This window comes from Syzygium oleosum, unplaced genomic scaffold (assembly GCF_021117445.2).
Source record: "Syzygium oleosum isolate NSW1041296 unplaced genomic scaffold, Sole_v2.1 Sole_v2.08, whole genome shotgun sequence".
NCBI classification, from domain to species: domain Eukaryota; kingdom Viridiplantae; phylum Streptophyta; class Magnoliopsida; order Myrtales; family Myrtaceae; genus Syzygium; species Syzygium oleosum.
This window is the reverse complement of record NW_026607492.1, coordinates 8,348,224-8,360,725: the sequence shown is the minus strand read 5'-3', so window position 1 is coordinate 8,360,725 and position 12,502 is coordinate 8,348,224. Positions and strand designations below refer to the sequence as shown.

Genomic DNA, 12,502 nt, shown 5'->3' with positions numbered 1-12,502 from the left:
GTCTAAATTTTCCAGCATTAATAATCTGATAATTATCCATGATTTATCCCCAAATTAATTCTCTAAATTTGTCCAAAAATTCGGAATGCCCAATTTTGGCCTAGGGGCAAAATGTTCATTTTCCGATTTCGGGCCAAAATTCCATTTTTCGACCGTACTAACCCCAAATACATGTGGCTACACTAAAATGACGTCGTCCTCGCAAAATAGTCGCTCACGACCCCGAAATCCGACGTCCAACTTCGGATTCAATTCCGTGACCAAAATCGCTCAATTTAGAATTTTAGGATTTCTCACTAACGGGATGCTGTTTAGGGGTTACGCGTATCGACCTAGGGTTACTCGAGTCATGACGGTCTCGATTATCGGGAGAACACGAGGAATTATCACTAGTTCCGGAGGTCGCAATCATTCGGCTTAAGTTCGGGATTTGTTCGCCATGCGCACTCTCGGTCGTGCGGAATCACTCGCGATCCGATCGTACATCATTGGCCAAACTAAATCCGTCACCCTTCTAAGATCGGCCCACGTTGGCCCAAAAAATGTCCCCATCGTTTCTCGAAATCGGTGCCCGATTCGCGATCGGGTCCCTGGTCCACGTACCGTTTCCTAATTAGCCATTCCCTTTCGGTTAGTATCCCGAGAGAGCTCAATTTCGGGCGAGACTTACTAAAATTGAATGAGGAATAATATCAATATTATTGATCCCGGAAATGAGTCGAGATTCGGGATGTTACAACTCTTCCTCCCTTACAAAAAATTTCGTCCTCGAAATTTACTATCCAAACCTATCTACTCAAACAGATAGGGGTGCTGACGTCTCATGGCCTCTTCGCTTTCCCAAGTGGCACCTTCGGTTCCGTGGTGCTCCCATATGACCCTGACCATCGGGATCGCCTTATTCCGAAGTACACGCTCTTTTCTGTCCTCAATCCTTACTGGTCTCTCCACGTACGACACCCTGTCGTCCACGTCTATCTCCTCGTACCTTAGAACGCGGGTCGAATCTGGTTCATACCTTCTCAACATTGACACGTGGAAAACATTGTGAACTTGGGACAAATTGGGCGGTAAGGCAAGTCGGTAAGCCATATCGCCAATCTTCTCCAAAATTTCAAAAGGCCCGACAAACCTCGGACTTAACTTTCCTTTCTTGCCGAATCTGGATAATCCTTTCATAGGCGACACCTTGAAGAATACATGATCTCCCACTTGGAACTCCAAAGGTCGTCGTCTCCGATCGGCATAACTTTTCTGGTGACTATGTGCGGTCCTTAGCCTTTTCCTGATAATCTCAACTGCCTCAACCAACTGCTGAACCAACTCTAGGCCGGTGATACTCCTTTCACCGACTTCATTCCAGCATACTGGCGTCCTGCACGCCCTGCCATACAAGGCTTCAAACGGTGCCATCTGAATGCTTTGCTGGTAGCTATTATTGTATGCGAACTCTACCAGGTGCAGCTGTTCTTCCCATTTGCCTTGGAAGTCTACCACACAGGCAAGCAACATATCTTCCAGAGTTTGAATCGTCCTTTCAGACTGGCCATCCGTCTGCGGATGATAGGCAGTACTGAACTGCAACTTTGTTCCTAAGGCCGATTGCAAACTCTTCTAAAAGTTGGCTATAAACCTCGGATCTCGATCCGACGTGATCGTTACTGGTACTCCATGCAATCTGACGATCTGTCGAACATACAACTCCGTGTACCTTTCCAATTCAAAATCCTTTCGCACTACCAGGAAGTACGCTGACTTTGTCAGTCGATCCACTATCACCCAAATGAAATCATGTCCTCGCTGGCTTCTCGGTAGTCCGGAGACGAAATCCATCGTGATGTGCTCCCATTTCCATTCGGGGATTTCCAATGGTCGCAGTAGTCCTCCTGGCTTACAGTGTTGTGCCTTCACTTGTTGGCACGTCAAACACTTGGCCACATGCTTGGCCACATCTTTCTTCAGTCCATTCCACCAATAATGTTGCCGCAAATTCTATTACATCTTTGTACTACCAGGGTGGATACTATACTTACTGCGATGTGCCTCACTTAAAATTTCCTCCTTGAGCTCCAAATCATTAGGCACACACAATCGCCCTCGAAACTTCAAAATTCCGTCCTCATTCACTTGGAATTCCGGTTTCCTTGCAGCGGCATCCAATCCAACAATCTTTTGTATTTTTTGGTCCATAGACTGGAGTGCCTTAATCCTTGCCTGGATTTCCGGTTCAATTCTCAATGTGGCCATCAGGCTAGACATCTGACTCAACTCAAATTTAAACTCCGAGTCTCTGAGTCTTTCCAGCAAGGTCCACTCTTTGACCATCATATACGCCATACTCGACTTGCGACTTAGCGCATCCGCTACTCGGTTTGCTTTCCCGGGATGATACATAATGTCGCAGTCGTAGTCCTTCAGAAGTTCCATCCATCGGCGCTACCTCATATTAATTCCTTCTGTGAAAACAGGTACTTGAGGCTTTGATGATCAGTATAAATCTGGAACTTTTCCCCCCATAAATAATGCCTCCAGATCTTAAAGGCAAAAACAATTGCTGCCAACTCTAAATCATGCGTTGGATAATTCATTTCAGGCGACCTCAACTGGCGCGACGCATATGCGACTACCTTTCCATACTGCATCAAAACACAACCAAGTCCTCTTAGCGACGCATCGCTGTAGACTTCAAATCTTCCTGGTCCAGATGGAATAGTCAAAACTGGGGTAGTTGTAAGCCTATGCTTCAACTCCTGAAAACTTTTCTCGCACTTATCATTCCATTCAAACTTAGAGTCCTTCTTTAACAATCGCGTCAACGGCATGGCTATCGACGAGAACCCTTCTACAAAACGTCGATAATAGCCAGCTAATCCTAAGAAACTTCGGATTTCTGTTACTGAGGTCGGTCTTGGCCACTTCATTACTACCTCAATCTTTGTCGGGTCCACAGAAATTCCATCTCCCGAGACTATGTGTCCAAGAAACGCTACTCTACTTAGCCAAAACTCACACTTGCTGAACTTGGCGAAGAGCGTGTGTTCTCTCAGAGTCTGTAGAACCTCAGTTAGATGTATCTCATGCCCTTCCGGGCTTTTCGAATATACTAATATGTCGTCAATAAATACTATGACGAATCTGTCCAAAAACTCCTTGAACACTCTGTTCATTAGATCCATGAAAGCTGCAGGGGCATCGGTCAACCCGAAGGGCATCACTATAAACTCATAGTGCCCATACCGCGTCCTAAAAGCGGTCTTAGGAATGTCCTCTTTCTGGATTCTTAACTGATGGTATCCAGTCCGAAGATCAATCTTAGAAAACACTAAGGCCCCCTGCAACTGGTCGAATAGGTCATCAATTCTCGGCAGTGAATACTTATTCTTAATCGTCACCTGATTCAACTGCCGATAGTCGATACATAACCTCAACGTCCTGTCCTTCTTCTTTACAAACAGGACCGGTGCTCCCTATGGAGACACAGTAGGACGAATGAAACCCTTGTCCAATAATTCCTGCATCTGGACTTTCAACTCTTTCAATTCTGACAAAGACATCCGATACGGCGCCTTGGAAATCGGCTCTATGCCCGGGGCCAATTCTATCACAAATTCCACTTCTCGCTCCGGTGGCAAACCAGGCAATTCCTGAGGAAAAACCTCGGGAAAATTACACACTACCGGTATCTCTTCCAACTTAGATTCTGCCATGGTCGGATCAATTACATTCACCAAATACCCCTCGCACCCTTCATCCAACAACTTAGTTACTTCGAGCGAGGAAATCTAAGGGATCGAGGTTCCTCCTCGGTTTCCCTGAAATTCGAATCTAGGATGTCCAACCGGATTAAATTGGATCACCCTATTGCTGCAATCCACTACAGCTTTCTGTTTAACCAGCCAATCCATTCCAACTATCACATCAAAATCGAACATGGCCAACACTGCCAAGTCGATGCTTTCTTCTCAACCCCCAATCACTATTTTACAACTAGGACACCCTAATGACACTAACACTTTATCATTTAATGGGGTTGTCACACAAAGCATGGTCTCAAGCACAGCAGATTCAATTCCAACCAGTTTAACAAACTGCTCTGAAATAAATGAATGGGTCGCCCCCGGGTCAAACAATGCATAGGCAGCATGATCACATAAAGAAATCGTACCTGTGACCACGCTCGGCGTATCCTCCGCCTCTCTTCGCGCCATTGCATAAACTCGTCCTTGCGCTGGCGGTCTGCCCTGGTTAGCCGGTGGGGGATTCCCAGCTTGATTCCCTATTCGGTTTTGCTGCGGTTGCCCTGGGGGTCCAAAAGGGCGCTGCTGGGGACAGTTCTTAATTTGATGCTCCAAACTCCCACATCTAAAGCATGCCCCAAATCGGTTCTGTGGAGGGTTCGGCTTCCCAATGTTCCTCCTAATTGGCGGGACAAAACGCCGATTCCCTGTCATCGGCTTCTTTCCAAAGCGGCGGTTGTCTTTGTTCTAGGCAAACCGCGATCCAGATGCGGCTGCCCTATCTACTTGGTCCCGCTCAAGAGCCTGAGCTCTATCATAAATGTCCTCATAGGTCCTCAAATTTGTCGGTATCAACTGAGTGCGAATATCAGGTTTCAATCCTTCCCGGAACCTTCGTACCTTATCCTCGGGATGTTCCACCATCCTCGGCGCAAACTTGGACAATCTAGCAAATTCCGCCTCGTACTGATCTACAATCATTTGACCTTGGCAGAGTTGCATAAACTCTGCTATCTTCCTTTCCCTGGCACTATCCGAGAAGTATTTCCCATAGAAACTTTCTGTGAACGCAGCCCAAGTCTGGGCGACACCTTTAGGAAACACCCTAGCACTGGTGGCCTTCCACCAATCATTTGCGTTCTCTTGCAACTGGTACACAGCCAGGGTTATTTTCTCACTCTCGATGCACCTCAACACCTCAAATGCTTTCTCTAATTCCTCTACCCATCTTGGTGTAGCCTCGGGGTCACCTTTTCCAGTAAACTTAGGCGGCTTTAGCTTCAGAAATTGTTCAACTAGCTGGTGCATCTGTCGGTTCACCGCCATTTGAGCTTGCCCCTGATTGGCATTATTCTCATTCACAGCAGCTGCTGCTGCAGCCTCAGCAGCCTAAGCTATGGTGGCAGCCCTTTCCTGAGCCTGCCTACCCATAATGTTTCCTATCTTGTGCAGGGTCTGAATAACATCTTCCAGTCTAGGATCTCTGGCCTCTTGGCCTCCTGCACTGGGTTGTCCCTGGGGTTCCTTTCCTCTTCTCCTCATTGGTACTGATTTCACTAACCGCCTACCTGCTATAATTCCACAAGGAATTAGAGACCTAAATCAACTAAACCGGTCTAAAGTCCTAGGCAGGTAGCTAGCACAACAACAATCAACCACTTAGCATGCGGCTATGCATAAACAACACAGGACCTCAACAAGGAGGTACACATACTCACCTCAGGTCCTGCCGCACCTGTACATCACGGGTCAATTTACATATGCACTCAATCAAACATAGACAGTCAGGAGGTACACTTAGCACACAAGGTCACCCTACTGGCTATCCAAGGTCATTACTCCTTATCACTCCAGACTTTGACCTAGTTTGACCGAGCTGACCTTGCTCTAATACCAAATCAAACGGGGATGTCACGCCCCGTACCCCACAAAGCGCGAGCATCCCTCTCCTAGGTCGAAATTACTGCGACGTCCCAGGAAGCGTCGCCGACCCATCGCCCAACACAGATATCAATACACATGCGGAAGCGACGTATATACTCAAATAGATATATACACCCGTACGATAAATAAGACAACCATGGATAGCACAACAACAAAAACCAATATGAGTAAAAACATACTTTTGCATAACCATAAAATATGTACAATATTCATTTACAGGGGGTACAACATACCCAGAAACGAACAACAGCCACTATAGTCAAAAAGGGACAGCGGCCAGGGGTTAGATAACTAACTAAGACTGGGCTCTAATAAAAAAGGTACGGCCCGTCCTATCCAAAGCTGAGGCTATCCAAGGGGACCCAGTCCGGGTCGGAACCAGAAGACTCAGAGGATGTAGAACTATTAGGCAGCTCCTCCTCTGAATCTAATGAGTCCAGCTCGGACTCAGCCTCTGAAGACTCCTCCTCTGCATCCATAGCCTCGAGCTCGCCCTCTGGCGCAGGGTCCTCCTCAATGGGCTCCGGCTCGTCATCAGGGTCCATCGGTTTTGGATCATCATCCCACTCAGCTTGCTCCATATCCATCGGATCGAGCTCATCCATCTCATACTCCACGGGTACACCATCCGAACTCACACTCTCCTCAGCTGAAGCAACGGGGTCCACTACATCACCATTGGGACACTGAGGGTCGATCTGGCCCTCCCCGTTAAACGGGATATCAAAAGTCCGAAGGGGCCCGGTCTCCTCCCCAGCAAAAGTTCTATAACACCATGCAACATATTCATGGGTCTCAGAATGTGTCTCCCCGACATCTACCCACACTAAGGTATAGTATCTAATGTACATATTCCCGTTCCCTACGGGATGTATAGACATCGTCTTCTCGACAAAGTGGGGAATCCCGAAACGCATTGGTGCCTCTGCCATCTCAGGGTCGGGGGTCTGAAAAGAGAGGTTTTATACAACAATGAGACGAATCTCAGCGAGTAAAAACCCCTAAACCGAAACTAGGCTAACATGCACCTCCTGACAGGCAACAAACAAACAATATATAATCATTTCAATCAATTGACCTAGGCCCTCGGCCCAGATCGAGCATACAATTGACCCTGCAAGTTAGGCATTTCATAATAATGTTCACGGCTCATACGCGACACACTGGTCACACGTCCGCCATACACATGGTCATGCTCATTAATGCCTGTCTCACATGCGAATCACCGGCACACACATTAGCCAACACACTCCGGCACACATTTGCCATGCTCGTGATTTGGCTCAAATGCTGCACTCAGGCACACGGCTCATTTGCAGTTATAAACTGACCCGAAGGCCACGACACGAAGGCCACATTATAAATCGACCCGAAGGCCACGACCCGAAGGCCTACGACACTCTACGGCCCGCGCCGAAGCACATATGGCCCAGTGTCTCTGGCCCACGTAAAACGCATCAGGCGCAACACCGATCTCCTTACGGACCAACGCCGTCTTTCGGACGAACCGGGCATCGTCTCGCGTAAACGCATCAGGACGGCATCGACCCCGCATCGAAACGCATCAGGCCATTAGTGATCATACATTCATGCCAAGCACGCACACTTGTACAAATTTTCGTCTCATGCCCATTCTCAGCATACAAAATGCGTGGCCATGAATTTCCCGTACTCGGGCAATCACACGATGCACAATGAGCACCAAATTTCCATTCAGCCACATAATCCAATCAAGCCAAAATAAGATCACTCAAGGCCATAACATGCTCAATAGCACCACAATATAACTAATCAACATTTTATCGGCATGACAAATTTTCCAATCAAACATAAATCGGCACGACACACAATTCACACTAATAGTGCACCATAAACTTGCCAAAATCAAGGCCCGCCACACTTAGTCATTTTCGGCCATTCTAGGTATACAACGGGGCATCATTAAATAAATACAATCACGTACACCTCAACCACAATTAGGCTAACCAAAGCATTTTCGGCAATAACACCGTTCAATTCCAATTTAATCCACCTCACTACGAATGAGCCCCGCCTTGGACAGCCACAAATAAATTCAGTAAGGACCACAATTCAACCTCAAAGTACCTCAATTATCTCCCTAAATCACCACCATAACAGCCACAATTAAACCAGTCACTAATCAACCCCTAAACACCCTAATTAACCCCTAAAACCACTAAATCCTATCTAGAAATGCATTGAAGTCCTAATTAGGGTTTAGAGCTTAATTACTCACCTAATCCAAGCTCTAAATAGAACTAAACCGGCGGGGAACCAGTGGCCAATTGCCGACGTGCGGCAGAATCGGCGGCGGCATTCCGGCGAGCGGCGACGTCCTCAGCGGTCTGGCGAGCGGCGGTCCAAGGGGAAAGGTGAGGGTTGGTTGCCGGACAGGGGAGAGGAGAGAGATCAAGTCAGGTGGTGATGGAACGGCGAGGCGAGACGGTGACGGCCTAAGCGAACGGCGGTCGGCGGCTTCGGCGGTTCTTTGCACCGGCGGCCCACGGCTTGAGCCGGTCCGGTTGTCCTTGGCCGAACGAGAAAGAGAGAAGAGAGAGGGAGTGGGACGGTGGTGGTGAGGCGGTCAGGTAGTGCTCAGGTAGTGGCACGGCGGCGAACGGCGGCCGGCGGTGGTAACGGCCACTGCGAGAGAGAGAAAGAGAGAGATTTCGGGCGAGAGGGAGAGGAGAGAGAGAGTTGGCCGGGGAGAGTGACGAGAGAGGGACAAGGCCAATAAATTTGGTCCAAGGGAGTTTGACCAAAATTCTTAATTCCCATTTTGCCCTTCAACACTTGGTTCTCATTAATCCAAGTCTAATAATTTAGGGGTATTTTGGTCCAAATTTTCCAGCATTAATAATCTGATAATTATCCATGATTTATCCCCAAATTAATTCTCTAAATTTGTCCAAAAATTCGGAATGCCCAATTTTGGCCTAGGGGCAAAATGTTCATTTTCCGATTTTGGGCCGAAATTCCATTTTTCGACCGTACTAACCCCAAATACATGTAGCTACACTAAAATGACGTCGTCCTCGCAAAATAGTCGCTCACGACCCCGAAATCCGACGTCCAACTCCGGATTCAATTCCGTGACCAAAATCGCTCAATTTAGAATTTTAGGGTCTCTCACTAACGGACGGCTGTTTAGGGGTTACACGTATCGACCTAGGGTTACTCGAGTCATGACGGTCTCGATTACCGGGAGAACGCGATGAATTATCACTAGTTCCGGAGGTTGCGATCATTCGGCTTAAGTTTGGGATTTGTTCGCCATGCGCACTCTCGATCGTGCGGAATCACTCGCGATCCGATCGTACGTCATTGGCCAAACTAAATCCGTCACCCTCCTAAGATCGGCCCACGTTGGCCCAAAATATTTCCACATCGTTTCTCGGAATCGGTGCCCGATTCGCGATCGGGTCCTTGGTCCACGTACCGTTTCCTAATTAGCCATTCCCTTCCGGTTAGTATCCCGAGAGAGCTCAATTTCGGGCGAGACTTACTAAAATCGAATGAGGAATAATATCAATATTATTGATCCCGAAAATGAGTCGAGATTCGGGATGTTACAACTCGACCGCGAATCGAGTCCGATTCCGAGAAACGACAAGGAAATATTTTGGGCCAATGTGGGCCGATCCAAGGAGTGTGACGGATTTAGTTTAGCCAACGACGTACGATCGGGACACGGGTGATTCCGCACGACCGAGAGTGCGAGTGGCAAACAATCCCGAACTTATTCCAAACGATCGCGACCCCCGGAACTAGCGATAATCCTCCCATTCTCTTGTATATCGAGACCGTCACGACTTGAGTAATCCTAAGTCGATATGCGTAACCCCTAAACAGCCGCTCGTTAGTGAGAGACGCTAAAATCGCATTTGAGCGAAATTGATCGTGGAATTGAGTCCAGACTTGAGTGTCGAATTTCATGGACGTACGCGACTATTTTGCAAGGACAACGTCGTATTTATGTGGCCAATTATATTTGGGATCGGTATAGTCGAAAAATGGAATTTCGGACCGGGAATGGAAAATTACCGATTTGCCCCTAAGTCCTAAGTGTTAATTCCGAATTTTAGAGGTTTAATTTATTTTATTCAGCCCCTAATAGTGCTGAAAATATTGGACATTGATGCCCCCATCACTCTTGCTCAATTTCCTAAGTGCCCCTAGATATTTTGTGTAAGAATGAATCGTGGCCCTTGGATCTAGCTTGCCCAACAAGACCAATTGTGAGCCCTTGAATTACACTTGATTGATATGTTGACTTTGGTCTCTCTCTCTCTCTCTTCTCCTCCTCCCCCACGTCGTCGCTGCCCACGCCGCTGACTTCCTCCTCTTTCCCCACCGAACACCCCACGTTGTTGACCTCCCCATGCAGCTGCCATGATGGATTTTTGCTTGCTGACTTCTGCTTTGCTGACTTTCTCCTTTTCCCACGTTGCTGCTGCTTTGCTGCTCCACCCATGCCTCTGCTCTTCTGTTTTGTTTACTGCCTCACGTTGATGACTTCCTGCTGACCCCATACTGCTGCTGCTGCTGCTTCTTCTTCTTCTTCACTTTTGCTCCTTCGTTTCTTCCATTTCTGCTTCTGTTTCCACTTTTGCTTCTGCTTGACCGGAGCTCAGCCGACCGCCCAGCTCAGCCGGAGCACCACCGCCCGCCGTTCACCGCCGACCGCTGCCGTGAGGACGCCGGAGCACCGCCACTGAACCGGTTTGATCCAGCTGCTGTTCGGCCTGTTTCTCTCCTTGTTTAGCCCACTTTTGAAGCTTGAAACCTTGTGAGTGGAAACCCTAACCCTTAATTAGGCTTTTGTGCACTTTAGACAAGTTTGAGGGGTTATTATGGTATTTTAGGGGTTAATTAGTGTGGGCTGATTAGGGCTGATATTGTGGCTGTTTTGGTGGTTTAGTGTGATGATTTAAATGTGGTTTGGTGGCCTAGAATGGGCTGAGCATTGGTTGATTTCCGGTAGGGTTGCTGCTGCGTCGCTGGACTTTGCTATTTTCTCTATGACTGTTGTGGGCCGAATTTGTGAAAGTGTTCTTCATGAAAGTTGTTCATAACATCTTGAAGTATGACATAATTTAATATGAGAATTTTTAGAAATCATTGGAGGCCATTCAGAAGTCCATCTTTGGACCGAAATTAGTCTGCCGGAAACACTGTTCCTCCGACCTTCGGGTCTGTTCGATTTTTTATAAATTTTTCCAGATCTCTTTTCGACAAACTTCCTTCACAAACATTGTTAAGAACATTCGTATCTATGACGTATAAAAATTTCAAGGCTTTCCAAAGTGATTTAGGTACTGGATGAGATGCATTTTTTTGGTCAGGCGGCCTGACCGGACGGGTTGATTTTTGTCTAACTTCAAGTGACAAAAAGAGGTGCTTACAGTTGGAACTGGGTTTTGAGTTCTTCACGTAAAATGTTTATCAAGATGTTTTATACAACATATCCAAAATTTATAATTTTTGGAGTTGAATTACTATTTATTTAAAAAGGGATTCCAGAACCGTGCGCTGGCTCAGAATTGCTCCGAATCTGTGTATTCGGTTTTCCCTTGTTCTTAGTGGCTGATCATTGTGGTCTTGATTTGGGCTATTATGTGAATTGAGCATATTGTGGCATTAATTGAGTGTGGAAATTGTGGATGCCGAGCGTGGACGTTATGGCCATGAATGTGTATATCGAGCATTGGCATAACATGTGCATTATGTGAGCATGCACGAATGGCATGAGCATGTGATCACCTAAATCGCCCCGAGGCATCGTTTACGCGGGGTTCAGATAATAATTGGTGGATTATGCTCGTGTAATCACATAAACCCTGAGGCGTCGTTTACGCGGGGTAATGAACCCGTCCTGAGGCGATTAACGCCGGACGATGCCCGGATTACCGGAAGATGGCCAACCTGAGGCGTCCCACACGCGGGTTGTGTCATGAGCCTGATGCATGTAACGCGGGCCGGAGATCGATCGAAAAGTGATAGACCTGATGCGTGTTACGCGGGTCGGACCTAATACGTTTTACTCGGGTCGGTGAATAAATGGAAAGTTGGCACGTGTGCAAGTGTGCATTGAATTGTGCAAGCATGAGCATGATATTGACAAGTGTGCGAAGAGTGCATTTTCAAGTGTAAGCATGTGCATGGCATGTGTTTGTGGCCAATTGATATGTGTGCATGGGCAAAAGAACACTACAAGTGCTATAAGTTGTGTACGGCGCTCATTTTGGTGCCATAAGTTTTTTTTTGGATCACTTAAGTGCTAAAATTTTTGAAAAACGATCACTTAAGTGCCAACTCTGGTGCCGTACACAACTTTTCGCCGGAAATCCGACGTGGCATTTTTTTTATTGATTTCTGAAGCAGACGTGGCTCGCCGGAGATTGGCACTTAAGTGATCGTTTTTAAAAAATTTTAGCACTTAAGTGATCCACAAAAACTTTTGGCACTTAAGTGATCGTTTTTCCTCCGATTTGGCACTTAAGTGAGCCGGCGAAAACTTTTGGCACTAAAGTGAGCGCCGTACACAACTTATGGCACTTATAGTGTCCTTTTGCCTGTGTGCATGTATCATTGCTGGGCTCAGTGCCATTATTGTTATGTGTCTAACCTGCAGGGTCATTATATGCTTGATTTGGGCCCGAGGGTCTAAGTCGTGTGATTGATCAACTGTGTGTTTAGTTGATACTTGTTCGGGAGGTGCATGTTAGCTTAGTTCCGGATTAGGGGGCCTACTCGCTCTCATTGTTATTTAAACCCCACTTTTCAGACCCTCGACCTTG

General features: G+C 47.1%; 1 protein-coding gene across 1 annotated transcript; it reads right to left on the bottom strand.

The window, feature by feature from the left end:
* Positions 1-4,484: 4,484 nt before the first annotated feature.
* LOC115692947 (uncharacterized) lies at positions 4,485-5,063 on the bottom strand. The gene has a single exon (XM_030619930.1). The coding sequence runs from the start codon at positions 5,061-5,063 to the stop codon at positions 4,485-4,487; it is 579 nt and encodes a 192-aa protein (XP_030475790.1).
* Between the last annotated feature and the right edge of the window lie 7,439 nt (positions 5,064-12,502).